We start from the raw sequence: 19,687 nt of genomic DNA, 5'->3' as shown, positions 1-19,687 counted from the left end.
CTGGCGTCGGTATGCAATTTTGTGTCCGCCTCCTCGTCGAAGTGCCCAATTATGGGCATTGTTTGGAGGCACTTGCGAATCTCTTCAAAGGCCCTTTGCTGCTCGTCGGCCCAGATGAAAGGCTGTTCGTTCTTTGTTCGACGAGTCAGTGGTTCGGCTATCCGGGAGAAATCGTACACAAATCATCTGTAATATGCTCAGACGCCCAAAAACCAACGAACCGAAAACTTTCGGCACCTAACCAGCTGGGGATGATATGCAAGAAGGTAAACAACGCGTTCGTTTTGGTTTCACCCACCGCGCTAACACATAGAACGACAGAAAAGACAAACACCACGGAGCACAAACTAACAACTGGTTTTAATGGAAGAAATGGAAGTAATTTTATACACAAAAACGTGATCATCATCAAACAAACATAAGCCATGAGGAAACATCAGGAAAGCAATCATCACAGGAAACAAAGGCATATAGCTAGACACACTCATCGCGATAATCTAAGCAGATCAACTTCTTTCGCAGACAACGACAGCGATACGTTGCTGATACACATATCGGCTCCGACGGATTTTATTTCGAACGCTTCTGTGATTTCTCTTTCAGTTTTATTATTAGAATGCGAAATAACAGCGTTTTTTTTTCAAATTGAGGCTGACATTTGCAGTGCTGAGAATGCGTAGCCAGCTTTTCTGGATGCACAATGAATTTGCAATTGTTGGCATCCTCATTTAGCCTTTTGTTTATGCACCGACTCGTTTGGCAGACATACTTTAATCCGCATGAGAGGGGAATGGAATAAACCACGCCTGTAAACAGCCACAGAGTTGCCTGTTCAAAAAGTATTCTGCTACGCAGCAGTCTGCGGTCGCATGCTTCAGTAGCTGTGGTATTCCAGACAGAAACGGGAATATGTGATTTCCGAGCGTTTGCATTTAGCTGTATTGATGGAAGCGACCTGTTTTGCTGGGACATGGAGCCTGACAACAGCACTGCTTCGTTTGAGATGCCATGCGCCAAAGAATTTCAAGGGCCGAAGACTGACTGATGATGTCCTTATCCAGCACGACATGCTCGATATGGACAAGTATATATTTTTTTAATGGAGCATGAGATATGATAGCCTGTTCACATTTCTTTTACGAGCTGGCACATGACACGAACACGCATCCACACTGAGTAAGGTTCGCCGCTGCGCTGCAAGGTGGCAACTCTGCTCGATCTCGAGGCCAATAGTGGCTGCACAGCAACCATAGTTCTGCATAAAGAACGTAATAAAATCCTCATACAGAAAGGCAAGGAGACAGAATATCCCCAGTGCTATTCACAGCTTGCTCAGAGGAAGTATTTATAGACTTGGAGTGGGAGCAGTTAGGGATAAGGTTTGATGGAGAATACCTCAGTAACATAATCTGTGATTGCTGATATCATTGGGTTAATTGAAGGAGTTTGGAGAGGCCTTGTAGTGATGATGGTTGGCTAGAAATTATTCTCTGCAAAAGGACGTCAGAGTGATGCTCACCACTGCTGTTCCTCCACACACTCCCGGCAGGGGTGCCCATGTTAGTCAGGCACAGAGCACACCGGGGCAGTGGCTTTCTGCAGTGCGGACAGCACGTCACCTGCAGTGCAAAGCAGTCGAACTGCCACTTGAGGCAAGCACAGGTTCTTGAATGTACAAAGGCCTGTGACATTGTATTGCAATTTCTTAACACCAGCCAGCCAATACATGTTTGTTGTCAGTGTGCACCCACAGAGCCATCCCTAATATTACTCTCAATTTGAGCAGTATCATCCATTGCACTTGTGGTCATCTATTTTTTGTTGGCTTTTTGAAACGATGAGGAAGCTCCACCAGTTGCAGCCATGCACTAGTGCTGAGGCAGTTACTTGCGATTGCCAATAAATGCCACGCTGCAAGGCCAGTCATCTTCAAACATATGCACATGCATTGCAGCAATGTGCTCCTTATTTGGGCTGCTTGACAAGAAAAAATAACAATAGCAGAGTAGTCAACATGCATGATGATCCTTAGTCTGGCCACTAAAAACACGATTGGGTTACCACTCAGGTGAGATTCAGTGACAGCACGGCCACTTGATCTGTGTGATGCAAATTTTATACCATTGCATGGAGAAGCTCTGGTGCAGTAAATGTCATAAAAACTAATTGCTTTTGTTGTACACCTTCCTCTCATTCAAGTCACAAGAACACTACAAAAATGTGGCGGACGCTTTGCCTCTCACCCTTTGCAGTGCCATTGATTACTCCACTGAACCTAGGGCCGGCATCCTATAGGGCTGTCCCTTGCTTTACTGCTCGTTACATGTGAAAGAGCCCACAAGGAGGGTTCCCATCTCGAGCCACACTAACCCAACACCATATTTGGAAAATGGACAACCTTGGTCTTGTTCTGTGAGGTGGCCGTGGCGAGGTGGGCAGGTGCCCCCTTGAGGGCCCCTGGCTGACGTCCCTGCTGCAGCAGCTGCAGGTAAGGCGAGGCAGCCAGGCTGCAGAAATTGCAGCTCACCAGCACCTGCTGGGCGGGCATGCTGGCTGCGTGCTGCCGCACCCACTGACAGTCAAACTGACACCTGCCAACAACAAGAAAGAAACAGCTGCCGTACTACTTAGCGACATACAGTGGAAGAAGCAGGCTATAATAGCACCCGGTTATATTGGACTATTGCGTCAATTTTTGAAATCTTTATTAATTGCAGTAGTTTTTACCAGCCTGCAGCCTCATCACTGCGATTGTAGAGCACAGACTAATTTTGCACCCTCTATTTGTTCATGCTCGGTATCACGGTGCTTTTATCACTTTCTTTGTAGTGCGATATGTGCCAAGATTAGTCTGGAATGGTCATAGGCAAGCACAACTATTTCTGTATCATTCCGGACATTTCCAAAATTCCTTCACTACTTTATCCAGATCCAGACAAAATTGTAAAAATACATCACAGCCACAAATTTAAATAACACCAGAGTATACAATCCTAGTTATAGCTTCACGAAACACCTTGTAATTGCTAATGCCGGGAATATATGCAGAAAGGCAATTCCAGTCACATGAGCTATGTGGTAAGAACGAGAAAAAATTTTGGTGTTACATGAATGAAACTGGCTTTGTTGGGGTCGTCACTATGATGGAATTTATAAGGCGATCGTGCAGTAGAGGATGATATCCTTGTGGAGCAATGTGATACAAGAAACTCTTCGATGAAGTAATAGCAAAGGGAGAGAAAGACTAGATCTCATAGTGAAACCTCGTTATAATGAACAGTTAAAAAATCGGAAAATAGTTCGCTCTATCCATAATTCGTAATATAAAATTTCATTGAAAATCCATGCAAGAGCAGCAAAATTCAATCAGAGAAGGCACAGCAACTCGGAGGCTGCCTTCTTGGGTCACGTCCGTTTAATTACGCGCAAAGAACTGCGTTATCGCAGCCTGCTTTTTTGTGTTGATCGCGTTCCGTATCACGTCCTATTCTACAGTTTGCAAACGCTCAACAAGGGCAAACCCACTGCTCTCAATAGCACTGTAGTGGCGGCGCAGTAAATCCAATGCAGCAAGCGCTTCTTGTGAAGTTGAAATGTTCTCATCGTTTGCACGGTCAGCCTGAGCTTCGTCTGCGGGATGTTCAGAAACTTCCACAGCGATTTCGGCGTCCGTCAGTACAGCCGTGGTCGCCGCGATGTCGTCGCCGCCTACAAAGTCCTCTACAGTCATTGTTGCAGGCATGTCACCTCATCGACCTCGCGGAGCTCTGCTTTTGCTTCGTCCCCATCGTCACTTGATGCGCGGGCCTCTGCTGGAACAAAAGCTGCGTGCCGAAAGCAGTTGGCAATCGTTTCGCCTTTCACGCTGTCCTATGCCACTCAAGCAAAGAGCAAGTCGATCTTCAAGTCCTGCTTCATAAGAAGCTTCACGAGAAGAGTGTCAATCAGTCTCCTCTTGTAAACTGCCTTTATCTTGAGCTTGGTCTTTAACGTCAGTTCTGCTCTTTTTTTCACGTTCACCGCCATCACAGCACTACGCACACCCGCGCACCACACTCGACACAACGACCGACACAGCCACCGCCGAACGCTACGACGGTCCGGCCATGCCGCTGCTAACACTAAAACCAAAAAACGCGAATGGCGCAAAAACCAAAAGAGCAAATTGTTTCCTTTCTCCGTCCAAAAAGGCAAAAAACAACATTCGATCGTGCCGCTGCCGAAGCGGCGCTGTCGGCGATTGTGAGATGCAAACGATTTCTTATGGCTTCAGAGATCACCTCCGTTTGCTTTAGTGTACTCTCTAATCCTTTCATTGAGGCATCTTCCTGTTTGTTCAATATATTTCTTTCCACAATGCAAGGGAATCTCATAAACAACCCCCTGAATACACTTAGATTAGAGAGCACGCTAAAGCAATATCGGACAAGTCTGGCACAAATCTGGCTGTGCACTGCAAAGACTGCGTTGTTTGTAGAGACCAAAAATGTCCGGCTGACCTTCACAATGTTAAGGTTATGAAAAGGATGAAGGACAAGTTAGCCAGAGAGATTTATGAAGCATATGCAATCAGTGACTTGGGAGACCAATGTGTCAGCATGCCATCGGTGGTTTTGTTGAAGAAGGAAGTAGAATTTTTGTGCAAACCAGCTGGATGTTAACGACAAGAAAGAAGTTGGCTGCAGACGTAAAGTGAAGGAAGAAGATGTGCGGTTTCCAGTTAATATAGTTGTCAGTGCAGCGTTGTCCTTGTGTGCTTGTGTGTGCCTCTTGTGCTTTGTGTTGGTGTTACCTGCTCCGCTGCCTTCTTCCAAGAGATGTGTGACCAACTAGCTCATCGTTCCGACTCTATCACTGCTGATGTCGTGGAAGAAATGCTCCGTCTTTGTGGTTCACACTACCGACACTCGACACCGTATCATCCGCAGACCAACGGTCTCATCGAGCGCACCAATCGCACCTTGACAACCATGCTGTCCATGTACGTCTCGTCTGACCATCGCAACTGGGATGCAGTGTGATGTGACATATGCTTATAACACTGCAAATCATGAAGTTACCGGCTATTCTCCATCCTCCCATTTTCCCCCAACGACGATGCGTCTGTTTCCCAGATACTATGCCGTGCCGAAGAAGCCCGTCGTATAGCCCGCTTACGCACACTGGCTTCTCAAACCCCCTCGAAGGAACACTACGATCTGCATTGTGCAGTTGCTTGCTCCCCTGGCTTTGGACGCCTATTCGCAAGTGAGGATTATATGAGAAGTTTCTTTGCAAGTACGATGGCCCCTTTGTCGTGTTGGACCAACTGAATGACGTGAATTACGTTATCGCCAAAGTGACGATGGATAACCGCCGATCCCGCAAGACTAAAGTTGTTCACGTGGCTCGCCTGAAGCGCTGCCATCTTCGATCTGCCTAATTTTCTTGAGGACGAGAATCGTTTGCCCGGGGGGAATTGCGCACTGAGAAGCAGCAGAAGCAGAAGAAGAAGCGAGGCAGACTGATCCGGGTTTTTCTGAGCCGTGCGTGTCCGTCCTTCATACGAAGTTCACCTGTATTAAAACCCTTTCATCCGTTCAAGCAACTTTGAAATTGTACTAGTGAGCGAGATCGGGCGATGATTGCTAAGAGAACTATTTCCGCTTTTATGGACTGATATAACTTTTGCTCACTTCCAGTCAATTGGGAAGCAACCGCTAGTAAAAGAAAACTGAAATATTTTGGTCAAGTGTTTAGATACCCATTCAGCGTACCTATATAAAAACTCGTTAGGAATACGATCTGGATCTTGACTTTTCTTGATGTCAATATGTAATAGCAGATTTAGAACACCTTGCTCATCAATTTGTATGTCAGTAATAGGAGGCCTTTTAGTTTCATCATTAAAAGGAGGCAGTACACCATTATCACGTATGTAAACATATAAAAAACATAAATTAAAATCTTCGGCGCGTTTATGGGCATTCTCCTCGGTCTCAGCATGGTGCAGAACCTTTGACAGATTTATATAGCGCCAAAATTTACCAGGTGACTCGCAAAGAAATTTCGTGAGCGTCACATTATAGAATCTGTCTTTTGATTCCTTAGGAAGTCTCTTTAAATCCTGGCTCATGTGGCGAATACATAGTTTATGTTCGGGGTTTGGGTTGTGTGAAAAAGCCTTATGTTTACGTTTAATTCTTCGCTTGAGATGAAGAATGTCTCTCGTTATCTAGGGGCTCGTTTTATTGGCACTCTTAAATTTCTTAGGAACAAATTGATTAAGGCACTGCTCTGCTATTTCCGAAAAGAATTCCCATAATTGGTCAGTACTAGCACCAGAGTCATACAGCTGCACAAAATCTTCAAAAGAATAATCGAGGCAGTCAATAATCGAGGCAGTCAGGTAATCACAGCAGCATCATCAGTGTCATGAAAATTAAAGAAATGTTTTTTGGACAAAGTACCTGTGGAATCTGGTGATGCCTTTAAGGATAACAAAACCATCCTATGCTCGGACAAGCCATCCAAGATTTCACATTCACAGAGAGAAGTTTGTATATGTTCAGAAACAAAAATCAAATACAGTATAGATGATGTTGTAGGACATATCCTTGTGTAATCAGATATAACTTGAACTGAATTATGACAAAAAGCCAGATCAAGTAACTGCTCACAACTAAGCACTTCTCGTGTTCCAGGTAATTTCGAACACCAGTCAATGCCGGGTAGGTTGAAATCTCCCAGTAATAACGTCCTACTATCGTGAGGCAGGTAGGAGTTTATAAATGTTCGTAGATTTACCAAAACGTCTACCGGAGCATTTGGGGCCCTGTAAACATCCCCGATGAAGACTGTTCGTTTATCTAGTTTTATTTTGACCCATAGCACTTCTACGCCATTCACACCTGGAAGTACAGAAGAGGCTATGTTGTCCTTGATAATTAATGCAACTCCATCACCTCTGTCTTCTCGGTCCTTTCTTACTATTTTATAATTAAGAGGAGTAAGTTCAATGTCGAGTATACTACTATGTCTGGTTCATATTCTATGATTATGCTGTCTAATTCGACAATTTTATTTAATATGCTTCTGGCATTAACATTTATGACTTTGAACGGTTTCGATCCTGTGTTCCTGCGTCAATCGCTACTCCCAGAAGAGGTATGACAATTGTACCTTTGTTTCCTAGTTTCGTCCCAGACGTAAAGGATTTTGTTCACCTTCATCTTATCGAATACCATCCTAACCTTGGCCCCGTTTTTCCTTTCGTTTACAGTGGAATTCCAGAGGTTCTTCCATATATCATACACACTTCTAGAATAGTCCTCTGAAATGCTTATTTGCCCTCCTTTAGGCTTGTAGCAATTATTCATAATCTTAGTTATTTCCCTAAAATCACAAATCCTAAGGATAACTGGGTGATGCTTTCCCGGAGACAGATTACCAAGACTGTGTATTCTTTCAATGGTACTTAGCTTCCATCCGAGTTTTGCTTCAAGAACTTTATCATTTACTTTTCTCAGCAATGTTTGTTCGTTTTCATTTTCTGCTTCCAGTACACCTCTTACAATCAGGTTGTTCCGCTGGGACTGATTTTCCAAGCCATCAAGTTGTTTAGTTAGTGCAGCGATTTCTGCCTGGCAATCACTCATAGTAGTTTCAGTATTAGATAGCCTTATTTGGGATTCCTCTAGGACCATGAGCTTCGATGAAATCGAGTCTTGTTTGCATTTTCACTATACCTGCCTCAGACGATGTTTGTTTTTCTTGAATTACAGTAACTGTAGCCAATATTTCTTTTTGAGTTTTAAGGATTTCATTTAGGATAGCTTCTGAAACAGGCCCAGGGTTTTCCTCTACACCCCCTCAAAGCTTCAGCAGCATGAATACCAATGAAAGATGTCGTTGACACTAGACAAAAGTGGTCGCTACAAAAACCGTATCTTTTTGCACTAACCTGCACAAACAAAGGCACTTAAGGTGACATCATCACGGCAGGGCTGCCGTGTCAACTGGTGAACGTTGGTCGGGGCAGCAGACTTATAGCCGGCAGGCTCCGTGACGTATGTCGGTGGTGTGATGTCACTGTGCTCACTGAAGGTGCGCAGAGGACGTTTTCCACAAGGCAATGATCGGCCATGCTTGGTGCATGGCGAGAGGCATCGACGATAAATCTAGGAAGCCGCCACAGCGTTTTGTTGATCGCAGCTAGGGAATAAGATTGCTGCTGTACGACGGCCTTTATAATTGTCGGTGTGTCGGAGACTGGGATCAGGAGCGATGCGCAAACCTGCACGAACAAAGGCACTTGAGGTGACATCATCACAGCAGGGCTGCTGTGTCCACTGGCGAACGTTGGTCGGGGCAGCAGATTTATAGCCGGCAGGCTCTGTGACGTATGTCGGTGGTGTGACGTCACTGTGCTCATCGAAGGTGCGCAGAGGACGTTTTCTACGAGGCGATGATCGGCCATACTTGGTGCACAGCGAGAGGCGTCGGCGATAAATCCAGGCAGCCGCCACAGCGTTTCGTTGATCGCAGCTGGGGAATAAGATTGCTGCTGTCCGACGGCCTTTATAACTGTCGGTGTGTCAGAGACTGGGATCAGGAGCGATGCGCAAACCTGCGCAAACAAAGGCACTTGAGGTGACATCATCACGGCAGGGCTGCCAGAAGCAGGCGTGCGTCATCACGCTTCTGAGTGCCATTCATATTCTGGCTCATGTGTGGGCACACACGCTAGACACTAGATTTTTGCAGTCTACCACAAGCTTGGCCTGAGTCGTCAGCCTGCTCCCCACCGAAGCGAATCTTGCTGACTACAGTTCCATCGATGACGGTGTTGTCGTTGGCCAGTTACCGTATTTACACGATTGTAAGTCAACCCCCTAATCGCATGTCCCGAAAAAAACAAAACAAAAAAAAACACACACACCGCGGTGGATGCTCTCAACAACGAAAACTTATTGCCTGGCTGTACAACTCGTCTCCACTTTGAATCGTGTATTTCGGCGATATACGTGGCAAGCTTGGCCTGGATAGCATTCGTCTGTATATCTTGGAAGCCTCTTCGCTTTGCATCAAAGTTCACAATTTTGTCTCGCTGCCCCCGCTACCACCACCACTCCCGCATGACCCGTTTAGAAGCTTCGAACTTGTGGCCCACAGCGCAGTTGTTGCTTCGGCATAAATGACAGCCGCCTCCTTGAACCTTACACGCTTGGAGGAAAGAAACAAGTTTTTTTCTTCCTCCATAGTTGCATGAAACAAGCGCCGAATGCTTCTTGGAGCGGAGAGCTCGGGACGAAGCATGTAGCCGGTCGTAAAGTCAAAAGTGCGAACGAGCAACGAGCCCGAACTCAACAAAGGATCGGTGTTGGCTCTTCCGTCAACTATCGGCACTCCCTGGAAGTGCCGCCGTGTCATGTGACCCGACCCGACGCGACTGACCAATGCCTCCTCTAGAAAGATGCCTGCTGTATGCGGCGAAAACCCGCTGCCTTAACCTTTCCACCTGAGGTGGTAGCTCGCGATCCTTACGGCGCCCGCCTGCAACACGCATTTGCGCATGTGCTTTCTGGACAGCTGCTGCCGCTTCGACACCACACCACCCTAACCCCCTTTGCGGAGATAGGGGGCTATCTGGCGCCATCTCTCATCGACGCCTGCAACTGAAGGCACAGCGACTCCAATGGGTAAGCGAGCGATGCCGCAGGCATCTTTCTAAAGGAGGCGATGGACTGACGTGCCGAAAGGGCGCGTCGCCGCGACTGGAACAGCGGCTCTTCCAGTATCGGCACTCCCGCAAGTATCGGCACTCCCGCAGTTGCAGTTTGTTCTCTGCAGTAAAAATTCTTCCCGAGAAGCACGCGCAATAACTGAATCTTGCACTTGAAGCCGTAGAACAAACAAATTAGCCGTAGCTTCCCTGATATGGTTATTGTCTTACTCTTGTTATCAGTGCCATGCTTTGGTTTTGATTGTAATCATCATCATCATCAGCCTGACTATACCCACTGCAGGGCGAAGGCCTCTCCCATATTTCTCCACTTAACCCGGTTCTGTGCTAGCTGCATCCACTTGACCCCTGCGAACTTCTTAATCTCATCCGCCCACCTAACTTTCTGCCGCCCCCTGCTACGCTTTCCTTCCCTTGGAATCCAGTTTGTTACCCTAAGCGACCATCGGTTATCCTCTCTTCGCACTACATATCCTGCCCATGTCCATTTCTTCTTCTTAATTTCCACTAGAATGTCGGTAACTTGAGTTATTTCTCTGACCCACTCTGCACGCTTCCTATCTCTTAATGTTACCCCTACCATTTTTCGTTCCATAGCCCTCTGGGTTGTCCTCAACTTAAGTAGAACTCTCTTGGTTAGCCTCCACGTTTCAGCCCCATAGGTGAGTACAGGTAGGATGCAATTGTTATATACTTTCCTCTTTAGCGATACCGGTAAGCTGCTAGACATAATCTGCGAGTGCTTGCCAAATGCGCTACATCCCAATCTTATTCTTCTTATTTCTTTTCATGGTCCGGATCTGCGGTTACTACCTGTCCTAAGTAGACATATTCGCCTACTACTTCCAGTACTTCCCTACCTAATGTAAATTGCTGTTCCTTCCCGAGGCTGTTGAACATTACCTTAGTCTTCTGCATATTGATTTTCAAGCCTACCTTTCTACTTTTCCTGTCTAGGTCATCAATCATTATTTGTAGTTCATCTCCCGAGTTGCTTAGCAAGGCAATGTCATCAGCAAATCGCAGATTACTGAGGTATTCTCCATCTACCCTTATCTCTAACTGCTCCCATTCCAAGTCTCTGAATACTTCCTCTAAGCAAGCTGTGAATAGTACTGGGGAGATTGTGTCTCCTTGCCTAACACCTTTCATTATGGGAATTTTGTTACTTTCTTTATGCAGAACTATGGTTGCTGTGCAGCCACTATATATATCTTCCAGCACTTTCACGTACGGCTCGTCTACCCCCTGATTTCGCAATGCCTGCATCACCGCCGAGGTTTCAATTGAGTCAAATGCTTTTTCGTAATCAATGAATGCTATGTATAAGGGCTGGTTATATTCCGAGCATTTTTCTATCACCTGATTGATGGTATGGATATGATCGATAGTAGAGTACCGTTTCCGAAACCCTGATTGATCCTTTGCTTGATTGAAGTCTAAGGTTGTCCTGATTCTATAAGCGATTACCTTAGTAAATACCTTATACGTAACAGACAGTAAGCTGATTGGTCTGTAATTTTTAAGGTCCTTAGAGTCCCCTTTCTTATGAATGAGGATAATGTTTGCATTCTTCCATGGTACCGCCGATGACACCAGGCACTGCGTATACAAGGTGGCCAGTTTTTCTAACACGATATCCCCCCAGTCCTTCAGCAAATCCGTAGTTATCTGATCCTCTCCAGCTGATTTCCCCCTTTTCATAGTTTCTAATGCTTTCTTGACCTCGTCCTTCGTCACTGGTGGAACGTCTGACTGTTTTTCCCTGCCGCTAATCTCGTTACGGTCCTGACTACTTTGGCTACTGTAGAGATCTGCATAGAACTCCTCGGCTACTTTGACTATCTTGTCCATATTTGTGATGACGTTGCCCGCCTTGTCCCTTATCGCATACATCTGGTTTTTGCCTATGCCCAATTTCTTCTTTACCGCTTTAAGGCTTCCCCCGTTCTTTACAGCATGCTCAATTTTCTCCATGTTATATTTCCTTATATCGGCCACCTTGCGCTTATTGATTAGCTTTGATATCTCGGCCAATTCGATCCGGTCTGTTGGATTGGAAGCTTTCATTCTTTGGCGTTTCTTAATCAAATCTTTCGTCTCCTTAGACAGCTTACTGGTATCCTCCCTAACTGTCCTACCGCCTACTTCTACCGCGCACTCAGTAATGATATCTCTGAAATTATTGTTCCTTGCCTCTAGGGTAATGTCGCCATCCTCGGTTAGAGCTGAATACCTATTCTGTAGCGAGATCCTGAACTCTTCTGCCCTCCCCATCACCGCTAATTCGTTGATGGATTTCTTTCTTACCAATCTGTTGCGTTCCTTCTTCAGATTTAGGCTAATTCGGGACCTCACCATCCTGTGGTCACTGCATTGCACTTTCCCGATTATCTCTACATCTTGCATAATGGCGGGGGTTGAACACATTATGAAGTCGATTTCATTTTTAGTCTCCCCGTTCGGACTTTTCCATGTCTATTTCCGGTTCTTCCGTTTGCTGAAGAAGGTATTCATGATTCGTAAGTTATTGCGCTCTGCAAACTCAACTAGTAACTCCCCCCCTGCTATTCCTAGAGCCAATGCCATAGTCACCTACTGCCTTGTCTCCTGCCTGTTTTTTCCCTACCTTGGCATTGAAATCGCCCATTAGTACAGTATACTGCGTCTTTACTTTTCGCATTGCCGATTCTACATCTTCGTAGAAGCTTTCAACTGCCTGGTCATCATAACTACATGTAGGTGCATAGGACTGTACAACCTTCAGTTTATACCGCTTATTAAGCCTAATTACGATGCCTGCAACCCTCTCATTAATACTATAGAATTCACCTATATTACCCGCTATATACTTATTGACAAGGAAACGTACTCCTAGTTGTCGCCTCTCTGGTAAACCTCGATAACATAGCACATGCCCATCGTTCAGTGCAGTATATGCCTCATTCGGCCGCCTAACCTCACTAAGCCCTATGACATCCCATTTCATGCCCTCTAATTCCTCTAACAGCACTGCTAAACTAGCTTCACTAGCTAGGGTTCTAGCATTAAACGTTGCCAGGGTCAGTTTCCAATGGCGGCCTGTCCAGCGGAGCCAGGCTTTCTTAGCACCCCCTGCTGCGTCATAGGTCTGACCGCCGCCGTGGTCAGTTGTTCCGCAGCCGCTGGTGACTGAGGGCCGGGGTTTTGTGGAGCTTATCATGCATGAGAGGTTGCGGCCAATTACTGCACCAGGGTGGCCAACTCCTGTTCTGGTGAGGGAGTGCGTTGCCGGAGGTGTTCACCGGCATCTGGTCGCACCCCAAACCTGTTTATGCAATTCCATCGACACGCGGATTTTTTTTCTTTTTTTTTTTTTAAATCCGGTGGAGAATTGCGCGGCACCGGGATTTGAACCCCGGTCCTCTTGCATGCGAGGCGGATGTTCTACCGCTACGTCACCGCTGCACCCTCCGTTTGGGGGTTGATTGTAAATCGACCCCCAAACTTCGAATTTTCGAATGAAAAAAATGGGTCGACTTAGAATCGTGTAAATATGTAAGCGATGATGAGATAATCAGCGGTGCTCTTGATGTGGCAGATGAGGTGTCCGGAGAAGAGGGCTCGCTCGATAATGATGAGCCCTTGGTGCGTCGTACCGCTACAGAAGTCACGAATGTTCTCGCAGGTTTAGAGGACTTCTATTATGATGCTCCTGGCAACATGCTCGCCCTGGAAGGGTTGTCCCATGTCCGCAAACTGGTCCTCATAGCCGAGGTTTCCGCGAAAAAGCAAACGAGCATTTCTGACTTCTCAACGAAGTAAAGGTATGCAATAAAAAAAATTCACATGCAGTTTTTGTTGCTCATTCGATAATTCGATATTCGGATTATTCAGAGATTTTTTTCACTCCTGTGAGATCCGAATTAACAAGGTTTTACTGTAAAATTAACAATGAGCTGTTTGAATGGGATATCGCCAGCACAAAAGGGTTCCCGTCAGCAAAGAGGCAAGCAAGCAAAGCCCCCAAAGTTTAATAGAACATCACAATAAAAGACCTATTCAATGCATCACCCTTAATGCTCGGAGCATCATCAATAAATCTGAAGACCTAGAAAGCATAGCATTAACATACAAACCCCACATAATAATCGTTATGGAAACTTGGTTAAACTGTAACATTAGCGACAGCGAGATTACACCACATAGAAAAGACAAATTCTAGAGGTGGCAAGAGGGTAGCTATTATATTTTAAGAAAATTTGAACGTAATAAGACTACCTGACACACCTACAGTCGAATGCGTCATAGTCAAAGTACATCTAAATGAGTGTAACATCATCGTAAGTGGATTCTACTGGCACCTAAACAGTGATAACAGGTTCTTCGATGAACTTAACGTCAAAAGTCATTCCTGTAACGTGCTACACTAGGCGGCGATTTCAACATTCCTTCTATCGACTGGAACAGCAATTTCCCTGATCCCCTCTTTAAGGCAGCTGAACAACTTGCGGACCTAATATTTTGCATGGCTTAACACACTGGATAAAGGAGCCTAACCACAGCCAAAACGCCACTGCATCGATATTAGATCTTTTTTTAGCCGGCAATAGTCTACTCCGCGGTGACCCAAAAATAAAGGTTGATGGCATATCTGACCACAAAATGATATGCTTATTATTTGAACAAAATCACATGCCAAAAAAACAGAAAGGAAGAACGTCCAGTCCCAATCTTCTCACGCGCTGGATGGATGGATGGATGGATGGAATATAGGAGCGTCCCCTTTGAAACGGTGTGGTAGCAGTAGCTATCATGCTCATTTTTCTCCCTATATCTTAATTATTGATTTAGATTGGTTAACTAAACCATCATTCTATTTATTAAATTTTGTTCCTACATTACTAACATTATGTCACTTCTCTGCTTTTAAGCCACCAATCTTCCAGTCGTTTTTTCCTAGTTTCCACCGCCGGTTTATTCACCCAGCCACTGTTATCTCTAAAGCCCAGAGCTTCAGGAACAGTGATTGCGCCTGCACCAACTTCCGGATGGATACTATTACATTCGAGTATAATATGGTCAATTGTTTCACTGGAGTTTCCCCATACAGCACATGCGTCATCTCCATTGTTAAATTTCTTTTTGTAGCTGCGTGTTCTAAGGCACCCTGATCTAGCTTCAAAAAGTAGGGCACTGCCTCTTGAGTTATCAAAGAAATCTTCCTTCCTGATCTGCATTTTCCACTTTCGGTATAATTCCACACTCTGTTTCTTTTCCATGGAATTTATCCAATTTTTACCTTCTGTGTTTTTCACCTGTTTCTTAATGCTCTTTATTTCTCCGTCCTTGTTACTAGCATACTTACTAGTTAGTTTCCTAGTTCTTTTCCTCCATTGTGAGTCAACGCTTTTTAGGTACAGGTATTTAAATACTTTAGCTGCCCATCTGTTACTGTCCAATTTCCTCAGGCGTTCCTCATATAATATTTTACTCTGAGCTTCCCATACTTCGAAAGATGCCCAGCCCATATCTCCCTGTACTGCCTCATTTGTAGTTTTGCCGTGGACACCTAGTGCTAATCGTCCAACGGATCTCTGATTTGTTTCTAATGTCGAGTGTACCTCTGATTTTAGGCACAAAACCGCATTTCCGAAAGTAAGTCCGGGCACCATAATTCCTTTCCAAATACCCCTCAAAACCTCATACCTATTGTATCCCCACAATGCCTTATGCTTCATTATCCCGGCATTCCTTCGCCCTTTGGCCATAAGTGATTGCTCATGCTTTCCAATGTATGCCAATCCTTCGTTTACCCATACCCCCAAATATTTATATTCAGCTACTCTAGGTATTTCATGGCCTTGTATTTTAAGACCCTGATCAGTTGAGCCGTTGAAAATCATCAGACCCGACTTAACTGCGCTGAAACTGAAGCCTAGAGCGTCCCCTTCCTCTCCGCAATACTTAACTAGAGTTTGCAATTCTTCCAGACTCTCAGCTAGCAGCACAATATCGTCTGCATACATCAAACCGGGGAGGCGCTGTTTTCCACCTAATCTATATGACAGGTTAAAACCTAGGTTACTGTCTTGTATCCTTCGTTCCAGGTTTATCATATAATGCATGAACAGCACCGGTGATAGAGGACAGCCTTGTCTTAATCCTTTGCATACTTTGACATCCTCCGTACTTCTTATCCCTTCCCACGTAATTTCTACTTTGTTATCCCGGTATATATCCTGTAGGAACTCTATTATCTCATAACCGATACCTTCTTCTTTTAATATGTTCCACAGGAGTTCCCTGCTTACGTTGTCGTACGCCCCGTTTATGTCCAGGAAGGCCAAATACAAAGGTCTATTTTCCACTCTAGATATTTCGATGCATTGGGTAAGCACGAACAAGCTATCATCTAAGCGCCTACCATTTCTAAAGCCGTTCTGAAGTTCTCCGAGTATCTTGTTACTTTCTACCCATGCTTGCACCTTAAATTTCAGCGCCTGCATGGCTAACCTGTACATAACAGATGTTATGGTAATCGGCCTGTAGGATTTTATGTGCATCCTGTCTCCTTTTCCTTTATAAATCAAATTCATATTTTACTCTGCCGCCAGCTGTCCGGAATTTGCTTATTCGTTATGACTGTTTCCAGAGCTTTTAACAACGTTTCCTTACTTTTTGGACCGAGTTCATTAATCAGCTTGATCGGAATTCCATCTATTCCTGTAGATGTGTCTTTAGGAATATTTTTTTCTGCCCTTTTCCAGTTTAGATTGGTCAGTTCTAAGGTGCTTTGTATTCTGCTACCTTGTGTTGCTTCCTGATTTGCGGAGATTACCCTATCGTCGCTCTTAAATGACTCGGCTATAACTGATGTAATGTAGTCCACTGCGTTGTCTCCCTTTAAACAATTTCTCTCGTTATCTTGAATCCGATCCTGCTTTCTTTGATTCTTCTTCCCTAGCCAGCTTATATGGTTCCAGAATTTTCTTGCTCCGCCTCTAGAGGCATCGTGTATATCAGCCATCCAGCGATCGGTGGACTACCTTATTTTACGTTGGACGAGGGCCTGCACCTCAAGTTTCTTTTGTCGATATGATTCCCATTTTTGGTCGATTTCCTCCTGAGATACCTGTGCTTTCTTTGCCATTCGGTGTTCCCTTGAGGCAGCCCGTCGTTGTTCAATAGCTTCCCTGATTTCCTTATTCCACCAGCTCCGTGGCTTCCTCTTTCCATTCCAGCGGTTTGCTACTTTAACCTCCTGAATTTTCCTCCTTATGAGTAGTTCTACCTGTTCATAATCCCAGTCTTCCATGGGGCTTTTTATGTCTGCTGCTATCTGCGCTATTTGATCGTCGTTTAATTTTGCGTTTACGTTTTGTCTAAGTTCCATTTCTCTTTTCATCAAGGGCCCCATCTGGAGACTAATACGTTTATGATCACTTCCCAGACTACACTCCCCTTCTTCGTCTATTTCCATTTTTGTGACCTTGCTATAAATTTCCTGCGACATTAGACAATAGTCAATGGTCGTCTGCCTGTTGTGGAATTCCCACGTGATTTGGCCTTCACATTTTGTTTCTCTATTTACTATAACTAGATCGTGTCGCTCGCAGAAATCTAGCATTAGCTTCCCGTTACAATCCGTGTATCCATCCAGATCGTCGATGTGGCCGTTCATGTCCCCCAGTAGAATAATATTGGCCCCGTTTCCAAACTGGCTTATATCGTCACTTAGACATTCAACAAGATCCCTGTTTTCTTGCCTGCATTGATGTCCTGTTCCTAAATAAACTACCCCTAGCCATGTCCTTATGCCGGCAATGGTTCCTGAAGCCCAGATATGTTCTTTACAAGATGATTTAATTATTTGCCAATTTCTTCCTTGTGTATCAACATACCTACCCCTCCACCCTTTCTTTCCGTTCTCGTTCTGTTGCACCCTTCCCAGACGTAGCCTTCTATAAACGGCGGATCTTCTAGATCACTGAGATGAGTCTCGCAAAGAGCGTACACACCTATTTTGTCATCCTTCAACTGCTGTTCTATCTCTAGCCATTTCGCTCTTTTTCTACCTCCTTGCATGTTTATGTAGCTGATCCTAGTGTTAAATTTCTTTTTTGTACTTTTCTTTCTCGACCTACTCTTTGCCATTTTTGGGGGCTCAGCCTCCATTATTACACTTTCTTCTGCTTCACTTCTAACTACCTCTGTGCACGGAGTCCTCGCGGACCCCCTAAAAAAGCTACAGCCCTGCCTGCCAGGCGCCAGCCAATCTCTGCTCCCACTCTTCTGTTAAAATGAATGCCATCTCGTGATGGCATTGATGGCATTGGCACGTGATATATTGATGTCACGTGCTAGTGACATCAATATATTAGATGCCTTTGATGGTTCATTTTCTGATTTTGTTTTCCTCGCTGAACAAGCTCATGCTCTGTAGGCAACTTATGGTGCTTTTTCAAGGAGTGTGTTCTAGGGTGCATCAAGCACTTCATACCTGTACGGCTTAAAAGACAGCACCAAACGAATGCGTGGAAAACAAAAAAAATAGTATGCCTAGGAAGAAATGTGCGAAAAAATGAGAAAACAGCACCGCAAGTGTCCATCAGAAAATAATGCATGCAAACTTTCCACATTGCGTGTACAGTTAAAAAAGCCAGAACATACTTCCATGCTGTGTCTATGAAGAATTTTTTCCTTTCTTCCCCGACAAAGTTCTGGCGCTATTTCTCTTCAAAAAAGGAGCCATTGCCCAGTTTTTGCATAAATGATAAAACTGTGAGCTTCAGTATCTTTCAATAAATGTTTTTTATTCTGTGTTTAGAAATGACGATGATATAAACTTCAACCTTGGCAGTAATTATTTGCCTTCCTTATCAGAAGAAGATGCTAAGAAATCTCCGGGAATAGATGCCATACCAAATGCATTTCTTGTAAAGTATGCCAAGTGGTCGGGAGCCAAGATACCAAATGATTAGAAATATGCTAAAATTGCACCAATACCCAAAACTGGAGGTCGCTCACTAATTACTTCTTACAGGCCCATTTCATTACTCTGCACGTGTGCAAAGATAGTTGAGCACATTATCTTCAAGCATATATATTTCGACATTTCTTCAACTTGTTAAACAACATCATAGATAATAGGCAGCACTGGTTCCGTAGAGGGCTGCAACACAGCTAATGAAAACTGTTCACGACCTTGCGGCAGTTCTAGATAAACAAGGACAAATAGACATAATTTTCTTGAATTTTGAAAAGACGTTTGACCGCGTGAGTCACCAAAAATTGTTTCTAAAGCTAAAACCAATATTAAAAAATGACAGTCTGCTCTCTTGGATACAAGCATGTTTCTTTCAGGAAACAGAGCGCTTCCATCAATGGAGTGTTTTCAAAACCTGAACTTGTTCGTTCTGGCATCCCACAGGTATCCGTCCTCGGGCCGTTATATATTCTTATGTGTATTAATGATATAGTCACAAATATACCGGTAAAAATCCGACTGTTTGCAGATGAGTGCATACTCTATCATAGAATATGAAGCCTAGACAAAGAGGCACACCCAGCAAGTAATAAAGGAAAGCATTTGTTACAGTTTCGGTTCGTGTTTGTTCGTGGCGCCACCCTGTGCCGGCGCGATAGAACTTGCGAGGCAGCAAGGAAATAATAAGGACACGGCTTGGGAAGTCGTTCGTTGCGCAGTGAAGCGCGGTGCATCATTGTCCGTTTTTTGGAGCCGCCTCTTGGCATTGCTCGGTCCACCAACTCTTAACAAGTGGCGACGAGGAAAAAAATTCAAGTTCAAGTTCGTCTTTCATCCGCCCCCTTCTGTGCACGTGAGTTCTTCGTTGTTCTGACGAGTCAACGCGCAAGAATTCCGTCATGCCAATGTTCGGCACCCTCGAAGTGTTCGACGGAGGAGGGGAAGATGCGTGGCCTTGCTACGTTGATCGCCTTGAAGCTTTTTTCATCACGAAT

General features: G+C 44.7%; 1 protein-coding gene and 1 pseudogene across 3 annotated transcripts in view; both read right to left on the bottom strand.

The window, feature by feature from the left end:
* The window catches only part of LOC146201376 (GATOR2 complex protein MIOS-like), a 264,250-nt gene that overhangs the window by 24,952 nt on the left and 219,611 nt on the right, over nucleotides 1-19,687 (bottom strand). For all 3 annotated transcript variants that reach the window (XM_084595804.1, XM_084595805.1, XM_084595806.1), the window contains 2 exons: nucleotides 2,399-2,591; nucleotides 1,520-1,619 (listed from right to left, as the gene is read on the bottom strand). In XM_084595804.1, the coding sequence (XP_084451930.1) occupies nucleotides 1,520-1,619; nucleotides 2,399-2,591 (293 nt within the window). The remainder of the gene's footprint in view (nucleotides 1-1,519; nucleotides 1,620-2,398; nucleotides 2,592-19,687) is intronic.
* Nucleotides 7,125-8,125, bottom strand: LOC146201379 (uncharacterized; annotated as a pseudogene).

Source organism: Amblyomma maculatum, chromosome 2, assembly GCF_055883805.1.
Source record: "Amblyomma maculatum isolate TAMU_Amacu chromosome 2, ASM5588380v1, whole genome shotgun sequence".
Taxonomy (NCBI): Eukaryota; Metazoa; Arthropoda; class Arachnida; order Ixodida; family Ixodidae; genus Amblyomma; species Amblyomma maculatum.
This window is presented reverse-complemented; position numbering and strand designations above follow the sequence as displayed.